The sequence below is a fragment of the Coregonus clupeaformis genome, chromosome 16 (assembly GCF_020615455.1).
Source record: "Coregonus clupeaformis isolate EN_2021a chromosome 16, ASM2061545v1, whole genome shotgun sequence".
In the NCBI taxonomy this organism is placed as follows: Eukaryota; Metazoa; Chordata; class Actinopteri; order Salmoniformes; family Salmonidae; genus Coregonus; species Coregonus clupeaformis.
Window position 1 is genome coordinate 19,659,900 of NC_059207.1, and position 21,661 is coordinate 19,681,560.

Genomic DNA, 21,661 nt, shown 5'->3' on the forward strand with positions numbered 1-21,661 from the left:
CCTAGGGGAAACTTCAGTAAGGAGTGATGTAGTGTACAGTCGTGGTCAAAAGTTTTGAGAATGATACAAGTATTGGTCTTCACAAAGTTCGCTGCTTCAGTGTTATGAGATATTTTTGTCAGATGTTACTATGGTATACTGAAGTATAATTACAAGCATTCCATAAGTGTCAAAGTCTTTTATTGACAGTTACATTAAGTTTATGCAAAGAGTCAATATTTGCAGTGTTGACCCTTCTTTTTCAAGACCTCTGCAATCCGCCCTGGCATGCTGTCAATTAACTTCTGGGCCACATCCTGACTGATGGCAGCCCATTCTTGCATAATCAATGCTTGGAGTTTGTCAGAATTTGTGGGTTTTTGTTTGTCCACCCGTCTCTTGAGGATCGACCACAAGTTCTCAATGGGATTAAGGTCTGGGGAGTTTCCTGGCCATGGACCCAAAATGTCGATGTTTTGTTCCCCGAGCAACTTAGTTATCACTTTTGTCTTATGGCAAGGTGCTCCATCATGCTGGAAAAGGCATTGGTCGTCACCAAACTGTTCTTGGATGGTTGGGAGAAGTTGCTCACGGAGGATGTGTTGGTACCATTCTTTATTCATGACTGTGTTCTTAGGCAAAATTGTGAGTGAGCCCACTCCCTTGGCTGAGAAGCAACCCCACACATGAATGGTCTCAGGATGCTTTACTGTTGGCATGACACAGGACTGATGGTAGCGCTCACCTTGTCTTCTCCGGAGAAGGTGTTTTCCGGATGCCCCAAACAATCGGAAAGGGGATTCATCAGAGAAAATGACTTTATCCCAGTCCTCAGCAGTCCAATCCCTGTACCTTTTGCAGAATATCAGTCTGTCCCTGATGTTTTTCCTGGAGAGAAGTGGCTTCTTTGCTGCCCCAGGCCATCCTCCAAAAGTCTTCACCTCACTGTGCGTGCAGATGCACTCACACCTGCCTGCTGCCATTCCTGAGAAAGCTCTGCACTGGTGGTGCCCCGATCTGCAGCTGAATCAACTTTAGGAGACGGTCCTGGCGCTTGCTGGACTTTCTTGGGCGCCCTGAAGCCTTCTTCACAACAATTGAACCTCTCTCCTTGAAGTTCTTGATTATCCAATAAATGGTTGATTTAGGTGCAATCTTACTAGCAGCAATATCCTTGCCTATGAAGCCCTTTTTGTGCAAAGCAATGATGACGGCACGTGTTTCCTTGCAGGTAACCATGGTTAACAGAGGAAGAACAATGATTTCAAGCACCACCCTCCTTTCAAAGCTTCCAGTCTGTTGTTCTAACTCAATCAGCATGACAGAGTGATCTCCAGCCTTGTCCTCGTCAACACTCTCACCTGTGTTAACGAGAGAATCACTGACATGATGGCAGCTGGTGCTTTTGTGGCAGGGCTGAAATGCAGTGGAAATGTTTATTTGGGATTAAGTTAATTTTCATGGCAAAGAGGGACTTTGCAATTAATTGCAATTCATCTGATCACTCTTCATGACATTCTGGAGTATATGCAAATTGACATCATCAAAACTGAGGCAGCAGACTTTGTGAAAATTAGTATTTGTGTCATTCTCAAAACTTTTGACCACGACTGTACATTGTAAATTTTGCATATGGGAGGATTTGTTTTTGCACAGCCTGTAGTTCTTATGGAATGGACTATCCCACAAGAAGAAATACTATAGTATACTGTAGTATTTACAGTTTACTGTAGTATTATTACTGTAGTTACAAAAGCTGTAGTATATACTATAGTAATTCATGTTTTTGCAGATTGAAGTATACTGTAGTATTCCTGTAGTGTTTTTGCAGACATTACTGTAGTATTTACTATAGTGTTTTTGTTTTATTATCTTTGACACTGCGGCCTTTCTCCTTCAGGAAACCTACTGTACAAAATACTCAAAGAGCAAATTTCCCATAACCTGTAGATAAGTAGGACTGCAGTCTGAATGGCTAATTCAGTGCTTCTACTCTTTCCTACAAACTGTAGGGAACACAATATATGGTCTATACTTGGCATGTAGGTTTCTCACTTATGGGCAATGTTCCCTCAAAATATATTTGGCACTGAGCAAATTTCAGGTCTGCTGAGATCAAACATGAACGTTGTGTAAATTCTGTGCAACTTCCAGCACACATTTACTGTGAACACTGAGGCTGTTTACTGTGAACGCTGAGGCTGTTTACTGTGAACGCTGAGGCTGTTTACTGTGAACACTGAGGCTGTTTACTGTGAACGCTGAGGCTGTTTACTGTGAACGCTGAGGCTGTTTACTGTGAACACTGAGGCTGTTTACTGTGAACGCTGAGGCTGTTTACTGTGAACACTGAGGCTGTTTACTGTGAACACTGAGGCTGTACCGACTTTAACTTACAGTTATAACAGTGGCCAAGTAGCCTACTGTGGCTATTTGATCATAGTGTAGGCCTACCAGAGTGGCCTACCATCAAAAACAACGGAGAAAATGCATCCCATAACATTTTAACATGGAAATAGCTGTTCTATTATTCAGCCTACAGTAGCAGCCAATGTGTGGTGTTCAATGTAGGCCTACATTCCATGAGACTTAAAAAAACAAACATGCAGAGCTTGACATTAACCTGCTTATCCACTTGTCCTTCAGACAAGGTGACTGGAAAATGTTTTTGTGTTGTTCGATGCAAGAAACATCTTTGCAAAATAAAATGCATTATTATTCCCATATCATTATTACAGAGAATCAGACAAAGTATGCTACCCTCTGTCTATTGGCTACTTAGCTTATTCAAGACTGCCTCAAAATACAACACTGCGCCTTTAAGACAAAAAAAAAGCTCTTTATCAACCTCCCTTATCAAAGATGTCTAGAAATGTACATGTTTTGTGCTCTTGTAGGAAGTAACCGCTCCCTCATTGCTGACTACAAATGATCTATAACTGGGCTAATAACTCACTAACTAGTAAAGGATATGAACAAATGTTCACACGTGGCTACATGCAGCTCTCGCTTTGATCTCAAAACAAGCACATCTACTCATGACCGCTCATGCTGTAAACACAGTCCAGTTCAAAGTTAATGGCACAGATCCATATATGGCAATGGTCTATTTGCATATTGGCTACTGCAGCTCTGATTGGTTATGCAGCACCGGTCTATGTAGAGTACAGGCTGAGTCCTGCATGTCAATGCAAAATAATCCTACTCCAATGCGTTCTGCCTACAACAAAATATCTTGCATAGTTTGTTTTGTTCCGGTATGTTGCATTGAAAGTGGCTAATATTGTGTTGATTCGATGACAATTCCCACAGTAATGGGAAACATTGATAGTGTTAACTAAAGGGGGAAAAATCTAGAAAGTTGAGTGAAGTTCAATCTTGTGCTTATATATTTCACTGTGACCTTCTGCTGACTATCAGGCAATGTACAGGCTGTTACTGAGTGAGTGAGTGAGTGAGTGAGTGAGTGAGTGAGTGAGTGAGTGAGTGAGTGAGTGAGTGAGTGAGTGAGTGAGTGAGTGAGTGAGTGAATGAGTGGTGGGGAGAGGGAGGGCCAGAGGGGTGTGTGTGCATTGACAGCACTGGTTGAGAGAGTGCTGCAGCTGAGGAGGCAGCTGTGTCACGGAGACAGAGCAGCATGAACGCACTTAGTGACATCTTTTGACCAGTTATAGGTAGGCTATTTAGGTTGGTCATTATGGAGACGACCTTTTTCCATAAAACATATTAACACGCTAGAACTGATATAACGTTGGAAAACGACTTTAGGTGCACTACAACTCTTTAGATAAATTTGCTCAGGGGTGGTTTAAAGTAAGCTGCATTCTAATGTCGACTTTTCTTATGGTTAAGCGTATAAAGCAAAGGGTTTTACTCATGCTCAGTTCTAGGGTGTGGAGCGCTGCGCGAGTAGAAATCTGAAATGGAAGTTATGGAACTCCATCACCTGCTTCTGTTATAGGAAAAAGTCCACAATGAAAATGACATTAAATGTGGAGAATGATTGTACATTTGCATCTGTTGGCCATCAAGTAGGCAATTCATTTCTATGCCGTTGTAGGCTACTGTAGCCTACCATTTGATACAATAAATGTGCTGGAATGACGATATCACTGGATCAATTTGTGCCACTTGTGCAGCCTACCTGGAGCTGGCAAACAGATTTAATAAATAGCCTATAACTCCGTTTGTTGTTGTAGCCTTGTGTTATTATGCAATAATTAATGGATATGTTTAGCTAATTAAATTGGAAGTTATAAATTGTGATCGTGGTCACAGCTCTATCGCAAATGTATCATTCTCCACATTTCATGTAAATTTGATTGTGGACTTTTGAAATGAGATGTTGGTGTATCAGGGGCTATAGGCTACCTGCATCCAGCTCAACAAAACAGGGCAAAGTTGAATTGCAATTATAAACCCAGATTTTAGTCACTAGCTTATGCCTATTGAAATAACAAGTCAATCTCGCAAATAGGCCATTTATAACAGTTTGTAGTCTTAACATCTGGCACATAATAATGGCACAATTGCCAGAAAATAGCCTCGTTTTTTTAAGTTCATCCAAATGTTTCTTGCACAGAGATTTTGAGATCCTCTGTCCAACTTTCATCACTCAACCTCTCCTGTCGGATGTATCTATAGTTATGCACATGTGCAAGCAGGATTTATTTACAATTATAAAATGGGTAGTTTGAGCCCTGAATGCTGATTGGTTGAAAGCCATGATATATCAGATTGTGTACCACGGAATGACAAAAAAAATACTTGTAACTTTTCTAATTACGTTGGTAACCAGTTTATAATAGCAATAAGGCTCCTCAGGGGTTTGTAGTATATGGCCAATATACCATGGCCAAGGGCTGCTGTATGTCCTAAGAACAGCGCATGGTATATTGGCCATTTACCACACCTCCTCGGGCCTCATTGCTTAATCATAGTCAGTCAAAACAAGTTAAATCGATATCCATTGATGGAAAATTATCTGGAGAGTTTAATAAGGGCGATTTATCTTTTCTCTTGCGACATATTCTTAAACTCGCAACAATTATTATTTAGATGGAAAACCGAATTTTGCTTCTTAGCCAACGTTGTTAAAAATGACATCAATATTCCTTCTTATGTTGTCGGGAGAGGTTGTCGGGAGAGGTTGTGTTTTCTCTAGCAGGAGGTTAGCTTGGCTTCTTATATGGTGTTGAGTAAAGCTTAAACCATGTATTTAGATTGTAGGTAGGTATTGTAGTTAGGTATTATAGGTAGTTTACTCAGGTAGTTATTGTAGGTTATTGTAGGTAATTATTGTAGGTAAGTATTGTATTCGGCGGACCCCGGCGAAGCACGAGGCTAGCCTACCCACTACTTGGACCAACAAAGCTAGCTAGCTAGCTAGCGGGTAGCTACTGGTAACTTTTAGCAACTGTGGTTAGTTGTTTCCAATGTTATTTCACGCTTAAGAGTACCTGTGATTGAGCCAGGTAGCTGCCACCATTCAGCTGTTTTTCTAACCTCATTATCCGAGGCATTAACGTTAGGTGGTTGGTAGCTGCTGTACTTAATTACAGCTACTGATTGCAGTCTGCCAGTTTGGCTTTATACATCGCTTGGGCTTTGTCGAGTAAGGCATAAACTATGTATTTAGATTGTAGTTAGGTATTATAGGTAGGCATCGTGGGCTGTATATTATTAAGTAGTATAGGTAGGCATCGTGGGCTGTTGTGGGTAGTTGTTGTGTAGTTATTGTAGGTTACTTTTGTATTCGGCGGTGCCGGGTGTAGCACGAAGCTAGCTAGCTAACTCACCTCCTGGATTAGCTGGCGAGTAGCTATTAGCAACGGTAGCAACTAAAAACAATATCCTTTTAGCCAGCTACATTCGTTCGCAGCGACGCCGTTTTTCAAACAAAGTCAACACAGCAGCCATTGCTAGCTAGCCAACACTACCAGCTGGCTGTACTGTAGTAGCTAAATACAATATCTTTGTGCTAGCTAGCCAACATTTAATCATTGCTGCGTTATGAAAGAACTAGACACGGACACAAATTATCTGTTTAGTGTGTTCACACACTATTGGTAGTTTGTTGTAACCAAGTATTGGTGCTAAACTGTGTGTTATTGGATGCTAGCATGCTAGTTAGCTATGGCGTCATAGTTAGCTAGCTGAATAAAGTAAGTTGAGTCTATTCATTGAAACTTTGAACCGTTGTAGTTTACAACAATTCTAATTTCTAAAGTGGAAGTTGGGAGAGTTTTAATCGGGTGGTTCAGTGAAACAATTATAGTTTCTGAGGTGGAAGTTGGGAGAGTTATATTTTTTTGGTGAGGGAGGCCTGCTCTCTCCTTTCCCAGATGTTTAGTTCATTTCATTCCGATCTCCTCTGCATTATTGTAGCCATCTGCTGCAGCCTGTCAACTATGCCTCTGCCTATCCCTGTTCTCTCCTCTCCGCACAGGCTACACAAACGCCTCACACCGCGTGGCTGCTGCCTCTCTAACCTGGTGGTCCCTGCACGCACCACACACCTGGAGTTCCAGGTCTCAGGCAGCCTCTGGAACTGCCGTTCTGCTGCCAACAAGGCTGACTTCATCCCAGCCTATGCTACCCTCCAGTCCCTCGACTTCCTGGCGCTGACGGAAACATGGATTACCACTGAAAACACTGCTACTCCTACTGTTCTCTCCTCGTCTGACCATGTGTTCTCGCATACCCCGAGAGCATCTGGTCAGAGGGGTGGTGGCACAGGAATCCTCATCTCTCCCAAGTGGTCATTCTCAATTTCTCCCCTAACCCATCTGTCTATCTCCTCATTTGAATTCCACGCTGTCACAGTCACTAGCCCATTTAAGCTTAATATCCTTGTCATCTATCGCCCTCCAGGTTCCCTTGGAGAGTTCATCAATGAGCTTGACGCCTTGATAAGTTCCTTTCCTGAGGATGGCTCACCCTTCACAGTTTTGGGGGATTTCAACCTCCCCTACGTCTACATTTGACTCATTTCTCTCTGCCTCCTTCTTTCCACTCCTCTCCTCTTTTGACCTCACCCTCTCACCGTCCCCCCTACTCACAAGGCAGGCAATACGCTTGACTTCATCTTTACTAGATGTTGCTCTTCTACTAATCTCACTGCAACTCCCCTCCATGTCTCCGACCACTACTTTGTATCCTTTTCTCTCTCGCTCTCCTCCAACACTACTCACTCTGCCCCTACACAGATAGTAACGCGCCGCCGCAACCTTCGCTCTCTCTCTCCCACTACTCTCTCCTCTTCCATCCTATCATCTCTTCCCTCTGCTCAATCCTTCTCCCTCCAATCTCCTGACTCTGCCTCCTCAACCCTCATCTCCTCCCTTTCTGCATCCTTTGACTCCCTGTGTCCCCTATCCTCCCGGCCGGCTCGGTCCTCCCCTCCAGCTTCGTGGCTTGATGACTCATTGCGAGCTCACAGAACAGAGCTCCGGGCAGCGGAGCGGAAATGGAAGAAAACTAAACTCCCCTGCCGACCTGGCATCTTTTCACTCCCTCCTCTCTACATTTTCTTCATCTGTTTCTGCTGCTAAGGCCACTTTCTACCACTCTAAATTCCAAGCATCTGCCTCTAACCCTAGGAAGCTCTTTGCCACATTCTCCTCACTGCTGAATCCCCCCCCTCCTCCCTCTCTGTGGATGACTTCGTCAACCACTTTGAAAAGAAGGTTGACGACATCCGATCCTCGTTTGTTAAGTCTAATGACACTGCTGGTCCTGCTCACACTGCCCTACCCTATGCTTTGACTTCTTTCTCCCCCCTCTCTCCAGATAAAATCTTGCGACTAGTGACTGCAGGCCGCCCAACAACCTGCCCGCTTGACCCCATCCCCTCCTCTCTTCTCCAGACCATCTCCGGTGACCTTCTCCCCTACCTCACCTCGCTGATCAACTCATCCTTGACCGCTGGCCATGTCCCTTCCGTCTTCAAGAGAGCGAGAGTTGCACCCCTTCTCAAAAAACCAACACTCGATCCCACTGATGTCAACAACTACAGACCAGTATCCCTTCTTTCTTTTCTTTCCAAAACTATTGAGCGTGCCGTCTTTAGACAACTCTCTTGCTATCTCTCTCAGAATGACCTTCTTGATCCAAACCAGTCAGGTTTCAGGACTGGTCATTCAACTGAGACTGCTCTTCTCTGTGTCACGGAGGCTCTCCGCGCTGCTAAAGCTAACTCTCTCTCCTCTGCTCTTGTCCTTCTAGACCTGTCTACTGCCTTTGATACTGTGAACCATCAGATCCTCCTCTCCACCCTCTCCGAGCTGGGCATCTCCGGCGCGGCTCACTCCTGGATTGCGTCCTACCTGACCGGTCGCTCCTACCAAGTGGCGTGGCGAGAAGCTGTCTCCGCACCACGTGCTCTCACCACTGGTGTCCCCCTGGGCTCAGTTCTAGGCCCTCTCCTTTTCTCCCTATACACCAAGTCACTTGGCTCTGTCATATCCTCACATGGCCTCTCCTATCATTGCTACGCTGACAATACACAACTAATCTTCTCCTTTCCCCCTTCTGATAACCAGGTGGCGAATCGCATCTCTGCATGTCTGGCCGACATATCAGTATGGATGACGGATCACCACCTCAAGCTGAACCCTGGCAAGACGGAGCTGCTCTTCCTCCCGGGGAAGGACTGCCCGTTCCATGATCTCGCCATCACGGTTGACAACTCCGTTGTGTCCTCCTCCCAGAGTGCGAAGAGCCTTGGCGTGACCCTGGACAACACCCTGTCGTTCTCCGCTAACATCAAGGCGGTGACCCGATCCTGCAGGTTCATGCTCTACAACATTCGGAGAGTACGACCCTGCCTTACACAGGAAGCGGCACAGGTCCTAATCCAGGCACTTGTCATCTCCCGTCTGGATTACTGCAACTCGCTGTTGGCTGGGCTCCCTGCCTGTGCCATTAAACCGCTACAACTCATCCAGAATGCCGCAGCCCGTCTGGTGTTCAACCTTCCCAAGTTCTCTCACGTCACCCCCCTCCTCCACATACTCCACTGGCTTCCAGTTGAAGCTCGCATCTGTTACAAGACCATGGTGCTTGCCTATGGAGCAGTGAGGGGAACGGCACCTCCGTACCTTCAGGCTCTGATCAGTCCCTACACCCAAACGAGGGCATTGCGTTCATCCACCTCTGGCCTGCTGGCTCCCCTTCCTCTGCGGAAGCATAGTTCCCGCTCAGCCCAGTCAAAACTGTTCGCTGCTCTGGCACCCCAATGGTGGAACAAGCTCCCTCACGACGCCAGGACAGCGGAGTCACTCACCACCTTCCGGAGACATTTGAAACCCCACCTCTTTAAGGAATACCTGGGATAGGATGAAGTAATCCTTCTACCCCCCCTGCCCCCCCCCCCAAAAAAAATAAAAAAAATAAAAATAAAAATAAAAAATTATTGTAAAGTGGTTAACCCACTGGCTATAGGGTGAATGCACCAATTTGTAAGTCGCTCTGGATAAGAGCGTCTGCTAAATGACTTAAATGTAAATGTAAATGTTAATTCGCTTGATAACCTTAGGAAAATGGGTTTATTGGATCAAATTTGGGCTAGTTTTCAGAAGTCATTGGGCCATTTTTTTTAGCTAGACCTGGTAACCCTGCCCGTGGGAGCTGAGCTATCTAAATACTGTACTATCTACTATAGTAACTACCACCACCACTTAGTGTCTGCTCCCTTTATGTGTGTAAGGCCAGTAGAGAGAATTTACTGAACATCTGTTTTAAACTTTGAAAGGAAAGAAGCAGTTTGTCTGAGGCAAGATTTCAATAATTCAGATGTGTCTCTGAGCTAGAGTGCATGACTGCAGGTATCGAGTGGATTGACTTGGTAGAACTAGCAACATTTTATATTACATGGAGTGCGTGGCAAATATTTTAAGGTGAGTTTTGTTTTGATACCTGACTGCCAGATATAAAGTTATTTTATTGTAAATCTTTTTGGAAAAAGTATTTACCACATAAACATATTTGTATCAAAGAAGGGTCACAGGAGGACCTTGACAGAAAAGCACTCTGAGAGAATGGCACCCATTGGTTTTGGATGAGTTGCTGTGTGTGTGTGTGTGTGTGCGTGCGTGCGTGCGTGCGTGTGTGTGTGCGTGTGCGTATGTGTGTGTGTGTGCTCTTGCACTCTGAAGGTCCTCTTTGTCGGCCTGTCTGCATCACACAAATATCCCCAGGATCTGGGCACAGTGGGAGCCTTTGAAGGTTTCCTGTGAGAGGAGTGATAATGAGATCCATCTCCTTTCTCTGTGCTCCTGCAGCCTTGCCTCAGCCCTAGCCTTGTCTCAGCCCCCTGCCTCAACCCCTTCTCAACCGGCCTGTCTCAACCCCCTGCCTCGACCAGACTGTCTCAGCACCCTGCCTCAACCAGCCTGTCTCAGCACCCTGCCTCAACCAGCCTGTCTCAGCCCCCTGCCTCAACCCCTTCTCAACCAGCCTGTCTCAGCCCCCTGCCTCAACCCCTTCTCAACCAGCCTGTCTCAGCCCTCTACCTCGACCCCTTCTCAACCAGCCTGTCTCAGCCCTCTACCTCGACCCCTTCTCAACCAGCCTGTCTCAGCCCCCTGCCTCAACCCCTTCTCAACCAGCCTGTCTCAACCCCCTGCCTCAACCCCTTCTCAACCAGCCTGTCTCAGCCCTCTACCTCGACCCCTTCTCAACCAGCCTGTCTCAGCCCTCTACCTCAACCCCTTCTCAACCGGCGTGCCTCAACCCCTGCCAGACTCAACCTTTGCCTCAGGCTCCTGATCCTACTTAGTCTCCCACCACCTGCATTACAATAAGGGAGATCTAAAGAGATGGCCTTCTGTTCACCACTCTGACAATGAGTCATCACAGGTTAACCTCATCATTAATTACAGTGCACTACACCGCTTTTAATTGCACCAGATCGCATCTTTGGTATTCATGTGTGCTTTTCATCTAGGGCAGGGATGGGCAACTTTGATGGGTGGTGTGGGCCACCCAAAAAACGGAACTCATCATGAGGGGCCGCAGTGGCTCGTGGGTCTGAGTACCGCCCCCTCCCTTTTAGCGGCCCCCCTTGTGACAGCAAATGGGGTGGAGAGAAAATGTTGCCATTTTAAAGCAAGTTTGCTGCAATTCTACACATTTTGCCATAGGGTAGAGGCAAATGTTTGATCAATGGGCTGATGATCAATGGGCCCCACGCTGGTCAGTAATTAGTCCATGCTTACTACAAGTTTAGATAGCTGGCCGCTAGACTAACTTACCAATATAAAAAACGTTAGCTGACATGGGCTAGTTTAGTGACTGTCAGTGACTGACATAACAATGTAAAAACTGATGATGCACAACCACATTTAGAAATTGCACCTTGTGTATTCTATTATTCTAACTCTCATCAGTAAGTTGAGAACCCGACTGAGTTCCTAAAAAAATTGCCCTGTTCCCCTGATCTAGGGGAATAATGTCTACATTTAGAGCAGGATTTAGAAATAGATTTCCTATATACTGTATCTATGGACTGTATTATGGAGAGAAATCAACATTAGGTTCTACAATTTTACTATGTTAAATAATATAATATACTATTTAATTAATACTTATCTTAAATATTCATATTTTATTTATAATCATATTTAAAACATTATTAATATTTCAATATTAAATATATATACTGTCATATCAGTTGTCTCCTGCGTTCATCAAAATAATCCCCCATTGACTTTGGCAAAGTGACATCGGGTACAAGCTACAACACTGAAATACAATCAGTGTCATAACTCATTCGGATGTGGTGGCACATAGGCAAGACAATGACAATGGTTATTACACAAGTAAAACAGGCGTCTATAAAGTCTCTTTACCCGCTGGAGATGAACTGAATGCATTCGGTGGGCGGACAAAAAAAAAAAGGCCCATTTGTGCATCGATCATTTCTATTCCTCTGCTCCATGTGAATATTTCAGCCTCTAAACAACATGAATGACAGGCCTTGTAATGCACCATCATCAAGATTTATTCCATCCACCTTTTTCCTGATCAAACACTCAGCGATGTGCCGTGATTGATCTGATTTAATTAGTTTGCCAATGTAAAACAGGTCGCTGTGATGAAAAGGTAAAGACGACGAGCGTGGAGAGAGACATAAATAACACGGTCTCTCTCTCTCTTCCCTCAGACTGCTGAATAACGACGGGGGTAAATACCTCATTACACTAAAAGGCTCTGTGTGGAACAATGGTGGGATGAGGAAGGGGAGTGGTTCTGTTGTGAACCTGTCCTCCGGAAGTGCACGGAGACAGTGAGTGTGTGTTGAAGGCAGCTAGAGAACCCTGGAACTGACATTGACACTTTGCATCGGTTGTGTTCCAAATGACACCCTATTCCCTGTTTAGCTCTATGGACCCTGGATAGAAGTAGTGCACTATGTAGGGCATAGGGTGCCATTTGGGATACGATGTTTATCAGGAGGAACAAGCTGCTTCTCAGGCCACTGCCCCCACACTGCACCACACCACCCAATCCCACCCCACACACTACCTTGTCCCTTTCTACTGTGAGTGTATGGCCCTGCGTTGACTAATCAAAGCATCAGTGCAAATAAGCATGTGATTTATCTGCTGTCATCCGGAGCAGAGAGGATATGTTCACTCACATACATGTACAAATTACCTCGACTAACCTGTACCCCCACACATTGACTCGGTACCGGTACCCCCTGTATATAGCCTCGTTATTGTTATTTTATTGTGTTATTTTTTTTAATTTTTTTTAACTTTAGTTTATTTGGTAAATATTTTCTTAACTCTTTCTTGAACTGCATTGTTGGTTAAGGGCTTGTAAGTAAGCATTTCACAGAAAGGTCTACAACTGTTGTATTCGGCGCATGTGACAAATAAAGTTTGATTTGATTTGAAAGGAGGATAAATCTCTTCTCTATGAGAGGGAGCGTTCTGTCTGTGGATCAGGATCTCCTGAAGGGTAGTCATGACGATTTGAAAGGGCAACGTCCCCCTTGGCAAGGTTGTGCCTTCAAGGCATACTCATACAGTACAACACTGATAGGGCAAAAACTAAGGAAAGGAAAACAAGAAAACAAATGTTTACTAGTAAACAAAATAGACATACAGTACATCCAATGGACATGATATCCTGGATGTGGATACCAATCGTTTCAACATCAATAATGAGCAGGGAGCTCAGACGCCCATCTATAGTTTACGATCCTAATATCCAAGGTAAGATGAACTTTGGGATATGCACTGAGGCATGGAGCACTTCATATTTCATATTCAGACTACTTAAGAGTATGGTGGCTAAACATAAATGAATCCAGTGTTGGGCACTGTGCCTAGAATAAGACAAGGTCTGCTTCCCAAATAGTACACTATTCCCTACATAGTACACCACTTTTGACCAGAGCACTATAGACCCTGTTCAAAAGTAGTGCACTACATAGGGAATAGGGTGCCATTTGGGACACAGAGGAGTGCTATGGGGCCTAGAGAGGGGCGGAACCACAAGATTAACGAGAGGATCTTATTAGTGTTTCCAAATGGGTAAATAAGTTATGAGACTTTTATTTGATTTTCAGCAAATATGGGTAATGAACAATATGATTTATTCATAATTGAGGAAAATATAACATCTTTCGAAGTCTGATACTACATCTTCTAATTGTCTTGTTCAGTGGTCATGCCAATACAGAGACAAAAGAGGTGTGCTAGCCAAAGGTAGTGAAGCGGTGTTAATCCATTTGCCTTGAAACCTCTAAAGCAGGGTTCGGCGACAGACCTTAGAAACCTCTAAAGCAGGCGTTGGCGACAGAACTTTGAAACCTCTAAAGCAGGCATTGGCGACAGACCTTTTGCTATTATTTGGGCACTCAACGTTTTTAGTTAAAAAAACGGAATTAATTTTCATTGTTGGACAAAAAAAGACTAAAATCACCATGAATTCAGCTAAAAATATTTTTAATTTATGAAATCTGTTCCCGAGCATTCCCGCGAAAAAATACATAGACATCCCACTGGGCACAAACTGGTTGAATCAACGTTGTTTAAATGTAATTTGTCAACATATTGTGACGTGGAATCTATGTGGAAATCAGTGGAGGCTGCTGAGGGGAGGACGCCTCATAATAATGGCTGGAAATGGAGCAAATGGAAACCATGTGTTTGATGTAGTTGATACCATTCCACAAATTCCGCTCCAGCCATTACCACGAGCCCGTTCTTCCCAATGAAGGTGCCATCAACCACCTGTGCTGGAAAATACATTGGATCTGAAAAAAATTGTTTTTTGAGGGTGAAATTTTTACCACAGGATTATGTCATCATATTAACCAAATTTCAGCATAGACGAACTTTGTATAAAACATGTTGAATCTGTACCTTTAAAACAACAGATCTTCAACGTTATTTCCACTCAGCAAAAAAAACTATAGCCTGGGAAGCACCTCCTACTGGAGAATGTATCTATCTACAGCTACCCTATTACTCATATCATCAATGATGCTATTTAGGCCTATATAGCATTTGCAAAGTCATCAACAGCTTGTCTAAATTCATCCCAGGATTTCAACTAAAAATAGACAATACATAGGCCTAGGGTTTCAAGCTCTGGTTGACTTCAAATGGAATCTACAAGTTAATTATTAATATGTTGGATTCACATCTCAATCTCAAACAAAAATCTAAGTTAAGAATACAACTAATTCAAATAAAACTATTGGTTAAGATGGGAGATGTGAATCCAACATATCAATTATTAATTTGTAGACAAACTGGATATTGAATTGTGTTTGGTTGTCAACGCAATCAAATGTATGGGGCGGCAGGTAGCTTAGTGGTTAAGAGCGTTGTGCCAGTAACCGAAAGGTCGCTGGTTCTAATCCCCGAGCCCACTAGGTGAAAAATCTGTCGATGTGCCCTTGAGCAAGGCACTTAACCCTAATTGCTCCTGTAAGTCGCTCTGGATAAGAGCGTCTGCTAAATGACTAAAATGTGAATGTATGTATCTTCTGCTTGGATAGTTCCATCTGTGATACTGACTTAGTCTGGCTTTAATTCCAGTTTGTCTACAAATTAATAAATGATATGTTGGATTCACGTCTCCATCTCAACCAAAACTCTATGTAAAAAAATAGGAGGAAATCAAATCAAACTTTATTTAAAATGCACTTTAAGTTTGATTTGATTTTATTTAGTCCTATTCTTTAACTTTGATATTAGGTTGCGTTGTCAACCAAACACAATTAACTAAAGTTAAGGCTGTCTTACAAACTAATGGAACGTTCAACCTTAAAATGAGTAACACATCATGGCCACATATTGAGGTTACTGCAACTATCATATAAAGTATGCATGTTCAAGATAGCATGCATAAGTCGTCGCAGGTCTGTGGAGATCTTCACAATTTCTGTAAAATTCAGGTCATTTGATTCTGCTATAGGATAAAGCACAGTTATAACACATTAAGGTGTTGTATAAATGAATAAAAATATCTGACATTGTATTCCCATTTTAACTTTGCTATGTTTTTAAATGGTTGAAAGAGCAGTGATAGACATTTGGGTGACAACCAAACCCCAAATCTGACATTGTTTTTCCATTGGAATTTGGTTTTGCTTTTAAATGGTTGAAGGCATAGTGATAACACATTGGAAATTCAACTAACTTTTGGCTTTCTTTTTGATTGGGTGAATATAGGTTGTAATCTCATTGATCAACGTCTCAACCAAATATTACCAATTATCCACGTTGAAATGAAGTGGTGGGCCCAGTGGGATATGTGAGCTTGTCTCAATGTAATCAAGGTATGAAATTATTAGGTTATTGTCAAATACAATATCTATTTGGGCTTACTTGCAGTCAATTTGCAGTGTATAATTATTATAATTATGTTCAGCCCCCCCGACCATCCACTCAGAATTGGCATGCAGCTAAATCTATGTATCCCTGCTCCAAAGGTTGTTGAAGAATCCTCAGCGTGTTTAGAAATGAATGTAAAATAAACATTTATTGTTGGAACATCTATTTTTTTGAATTGTGTTTACCAATGCTGAAACATCAGGACAGGTCATGGTTTCCTCCAAAAAGCTCCCTGAAAACAAAAATCAATCATGTTACTGCTGGTAAACAGACAAGCTGGCCTCACAGGTCGGAGACTGTTTGTTCTGTTCTCATCAGTTAATTACTGGAAACAAACTACCAGCACCCAAATCCTTCAATCAATGCCTCACACTCACTGACACAGTTCAGAATGTAATGATCTCTCTTTTGCCTTCACGTGACGAACACAGGATGGTACACAGGAATTCCAGCACCTCACATTCTCACCCAGGCAATGGAACTAACTGACTACCTACCCCAGCACCTCACATTCTCACCCAGGCAATGGAACTTCCTGACTACCTACCCCAGCACCTCACATTCTCACCCAGGCAATGGAACTAACTGACTACCTACCCCAGTACCTCACATTCTCACCCAGGCAATGGAACTAACTGACTACCTACCCCAGCACCTCACATTCTCACCCAGGCAGTAAAACTACATGACTACCTACCCCAGTACCTCACATTCTCACCCAGGCGAAGCTGAAATTGAGCATGTGTAAAATACTGCTATCAGATACAGTTTGTGTCAGTCCAGTTTGCAGAAGGACCTCCCTCTCACCTTTGACCCTGCTCTATACATTGCTGAGGGCGAGCGGCGGCGGCATGGCGCTCGATGGGTGAGGGGCAGGGTTGCGGTCGCTCAGCGGGTTGTTGAGGGTTACGTTGAACGTGCCCTTCAGAACCGTGTCCATGATCGCTGGGCTGAGCTGAGAGGGAAAGACAACAAAACAAGGGGAAAGATTCAAACAACCTGGGAAGGAACTCCCTAAAGGGCAACAACATGAGTACAAGGTCACTACTCCTTGTTGTAATCCATATGAGAACTGAATTCCATGTTTCCATTGCCACAGCGGTTCAGGGTGACCCAGTTTCCCTCTTACAGAGGTGAGTGGGTGATGTTTTCCTGGTGAGCAGCCCTTTGAAGAGGGAAACTAGCTACAGAGAAACACAGTGAAAAGAGATGTAGCTACTAGCTACAGAGAAACACAGTGAAAAGAGCACAGCGGGCAACACAGCAAGGGGAAGGAAGGGCAAAGTGATGACTGCACTCTTGGGGGAGGAAAAAGGAAATCTATATGGATTTATGCACTGATTTATTCACAGATACCTCTCTTGTGTATGGAGGGAAAACTCTCAGGTCATTTAGGGTCGACTTAACCTTTTGTTTGAGTGACAATCTCAGACAAAAATGCTGGCCTGTGTGTTACAGAATATGACTACATAAAATGTTAGGTGTGCCAACAATTCAACCCTTGAAATATCTCTCCTGACCCCATTTCATAATTTGCCAAGACGGAGATATCGCTGGTATAGAATTCAGAACTTATCGGTATTAATACTATAATTATGTGGTTCACGCAGCTCGTGAAACAAAACAACATTTTCTTACAGTATGTAGCTCATTTGTCTAATCTTTTTTGTTGTTGCTTAATCTAATCTAATTTCATTTGTAGTCAGTCAGAATCAGTGAGGTTGTAAAAAACCATCTGTTCCTGTCGTTGGGTAGACTACACGAGGCTAAACAACAACCTCAGCAGTCCTCAGCATCCTCGCTTAGAAAAAAAAGGTGCTATCTAGAACTTAAAAGGGTTCTTCGGCTGTCCCCATAGAAGAACCCTTTGAAGAACCCTTTTTGGTTCCAGGTAGAACCCGTTTGGGTTCCATGTAGAACCCTTCCCACAGAGGGTTCTACATGGAACCCAAAAGGGTTCTACCTGGAACCAAAACGGGTTCTAGCTGGAACCCAAAAGGGTTATCCTATGGGGACAGCTGAATAACCCTTTTGGAACCCTTTTTTCTAAGAGTGTTGACAGTCGGCGGAGTGCAACCCCTATCTCCACCACCTGCTGACCTGAAGGCCACTAGAGTAGAGTCAGAGTGCAGTATTTGAGTGTGGTGTTCACTAAAATAGCCAACAGCACAAAAAGAGGAAATCGGTGGGAATCCCACGTCCACTTCAAAGCTTGACCTCCCCCCTCCTAGTTCTGAGATCCACAAACTCACATGCTGCGATCTGTATTCACAGAGCGAATCGTGGCGGCAGCCCAATCTGTATGCCAGGAGCAACGTTGGGAGAAGGAGCGGCTTGGTGCTCATTGATCTGTTTGATGTGTTTGGGAGGGTTCAGAGCTAGGGTGCCCCCAGGTCTCAGGTCAAAAGGTCTCTGGTCAAAAGTAGTGAACTATATAGGGTGTAGGGTGACATTCCGGACACAGACCAGCTTTTGAACAGCGAGGGCCACTTTTGAAAGGTTTCTCTGCACTGTAATATTTAATGCACCGTTGCCTAATAAGACTAAAGAGAGGTGGGAGATCATATCAAACACTTGACAAGTTCTATGACTACAAGGTAATTCCCAAAGCTTTAATTTCTCAAAATAACAGAAAGATAGGTACTACAGTAGAGTGTACTGCCATGCTCGTTAAGTCACAGGCCTACACATCAGAATCACAGAGCTCATTTGTCAAATACCTGTGAAATACATTTTGCATTACTTTTAAAATTTTCTAAATGAAATACACCATTAATTTGTCTTTGCTACTACAATAGTTATATTCCAGTTGTCCAAGTCAACAGACATGGCTGTGACACTCTGGCTCCGGGACTTTTGTATTTGAGCCAGGGTGTATTTGTTTTGTTGGGTTTTGTTGTGGGGTTTTGTTGTATAGGGTGTATTCGTTTGGTTGTGTTTTGGGTGAGTTATTTGTAGTGTCGTGTGACTCCCAATCGGAGGTAACGAGTGTCAGCTGTCGGCTCGTTATCTCTGATTGGGAGCCATATTTAAACTGTTTGTGTTCTCATGAGGGTTGTGGGTTTTTGTTCCTGTTTAGTCTTTGTCACTATTGGACTTCTCATTCGTCGCTTTGGTTTGTTGTTTTTGGTTGCTTTAAGTAATAAAGTCAACATGTTCTTTTCACTCGCTGCGCCTTGGTCTCCTTCACTCCTCGACGAACGTGACAGAAAAACCCACCGTAAAAGGACCAAGCAGCGTGTCAAGCGGCAACAGGACCTACCTACACAGGATTTATGGACGCCTATCAAGGATTCATGGACATGGGAGGAGATACTGGATGGAAAGGGTCCTTGGGCACAACCGGGAGAATATCGCCGCCCTCGTGAAGAGCTGGAGGCAGCTAGAGCCGAGAGGAGGCGATATGAGGAGGCAGCACGGAGGCAAGGCTGGAGGCCCGAGAGTACTACCCAAAAATTTCTTGGGGGGGGGCTTAAAGGGAGTGTGGCGAAGTCAGGTAGGAGACCTGCGCCTACTCCCTGGACTTACCGTGGAGAGCGAGAGTACGGGCAGACACCGTGTTACGCAGTAGAGCGCATGGTGTCTCCTGTACGCAGGCATAGCCCGGTTCGGTACATTCCAGCTCCACGTATCGGCCGGGTTAGAGTGAGCGTTGAGCCAGATGTCATGAAGTCGGCCCAACGCATCCGGCTACCAGTGCGTCTCCTCGGGCCGGCGTACATGGCACCAGCCTTACGCATGGTGTTCCCGGTTCGCCCACATAGGCCGGTGCGGGTTAGTCCACCTCCCCGTACTGGTCGGGCGACGGGGAGCATCAACCCAGGTAAGGTTGGTCAGGCTCAGTGCTCAAGGGAGCCAGTAAGCCTGCACGGTCCGGTATTTCCGGCGCCACCTCCCCGCTCCAGCCCAGTACCACCAGGGCCTACACCACGCACTAGGCTTCCTGTACGTCTGCAGAGCCCTGTGTCTCCTCCACGCACTAGCTGGATGGTGCGTGTCTCCAGCCTTTTCCCACCAGTGCCTACACCACGCACCAAGCCTCCTGTGTGTCCCCCCGAGTCCTGTGCGTCCTGTTGCTGCTCTCCGCACTAGGCCTTATGTGCGTCCCCAGGGTCCAGCATGCCCTGTTCCTGCTCTCCGCACTAGGCCTTATGTGCGTCCCCAGGGTCCAGCATGCCCTGTTGCTTCTCCCCGCACTAGCCCTGAGATGCGTGTCCTCAGCCCGGTACCTCCAGTTCCGGCACCACGCACCAGGCCTACGGTGCGCCTCAGACGGCCAGAGTCTGCCGTCTGCCCAACGGGGCCTGAACTGCCCGTCTGCCCTAAGGCGCTTGAACTGGCCATCTGTACTGAGCCTGCAAAGCCGCCCGTCTGCCATGAGCCTTCAAAGCCGTCCGCCAGACCGGAGCCGCTAGAGCCTTCCGCCAGACAGGATCAGCCAGAGCCTTCCGCCAGACAGGATCAGCCAGAGCCTTCCGCCAGCCATGAGCAGCCAGATCCGTCAGCCAGCCATGAGCAGCCAGATCCGTCAGCCAGCCATGAGCAGCCAGATCCGTCAGCCAGCCATGAGCAGCCAGATCCGTCGGCCAGCCATGAGCAGCCAGATCCGTCAGCCAGCCATGAGCAGCCAGATCCGTCCAGCCAGCCATGAGCAGCCAGATCCGTCAGCCAGCCATGAGCAGCCAGATCCGTCCAGCCAGCCATGAGCAGCCAGATCCGTCAGCCAGCCATGAGCAGCCAGATCTTTCAGCCAGCCATGAGCCGTCCAGCCAGGATCCGCCAGAGCCGTCCAGCCAGGATCCGCCAGAGCCAGCCAGCCAGGATCCGCCATTGAGTCCGGTGCTGTCCCTTAGCCCGATGCTGTCCCTTAGCCCGGTGCTGCCCCTTATCCTGGTGCTGCCTCTTAGCCCGGTGCTGCCCCTAAATCCAGGTGGGGTAAGTTGGAGGGTGATGTGGAGGAGGCTAGGGAAGCGGGTGGTGACTAAGGTGGGGTGGGGACCACGACCAGGGCCAGAACCGCCACCGTGGACAGACGCCCACCCAGACCCTCCCCGAGACTGTATGCTGGTGCGCCCGGAGGTCGCACCTTTAGGGGGGGGTACTGTGACACTCTGGCTCCGGGACTTTTGTATTTGAGCCAGGGTGTATTTGTTTTGTTGGGTTTTGTTGTGGGGTTTTGTTGTATAGGGTGTATTCGTTTGGTTGTGTTTTGGGTGAGTTATTTGTAGTGTCGTGTGACTCCCAATCGGAGGTAACGAGTGTCAGCTGTCGGCTCGTTATCTCTGATTGGGAGCCATATTTAAACTGTTTGTGTTCTCATGAGGGTTGTGGGTTTTTGTTCCTGTTTAGTCTTTGTCACTATTGGACTTCTCATTCGTCGCTTTGGTTTGTTGTTTTTGGTTGCTTTAAGTAATAAAGTCAACATGTTCTTTTCACTCGCTGCGCCTTGGTCTCCTTCACTCCTCGACGAACGTGACAATGGCTAAATACTGTTCTGTGTTAATGTCACGATGAGAGTTTGATGGATACCCTTTGATTTGATATTTTCAAATACTTTCAGTGTTCGCTTGAGTCTGCCTGGAGAGCCAACGACATGCCACTGGCTTTGAGGCTATGTACTACAGCGACTGAAATGACTGCAACATTTTACAAAGAGCTGCAGGTAGTTTCAGAATGGGTGGCAAGGAATAAGCTAGTCCTAAATATTTCAAAAACTAAAAGCATTGTATTGGGACAAATCATTCACTAAACCCTAAACCTCAACTAAATCTTGTAATAAATAATGTGGAAATTGAGCAAGTTGAGGTGACTAAACTGATTGG

The 21,661-nt window shown here is 45.2% G+C and overlaps 1 protein-coding gene across 2 annotated transcripts in view; it reads right to left on the reverse strand.

Moving 5' to 3' along the window:
• Positions 1 to 15,968: 15,968 nt before the first annotated feature.
• Positions 15,969 to 21,661, reverse strand: part of stpg2 (sperm-tail PG-rich repeat containing 2) — a 64,295-nt gene continuing 58,602 nt past the window's right edge. For both annotated transcript variants that reach the window (XM_041899866.2, XM_041899867.2), the window contains 2 exons: positions 16,647 to 16,794; positions 15,969 to 16,071 (listed from right to left, as the gene is read on the reverse strand). In XM_041899866.2, coding sequence (XP_041755800.1) covers positions 16,660 to 16,794 — 135 coding nt within the window. In that variant the 3' untranslated portion in view covers positions 15,969 to 16,071; positions 16,647 to 16,659. The remainder of the gene's footprint in view (positions 16,072 to 16,646; positions 16,795 to 21,661) is intronic.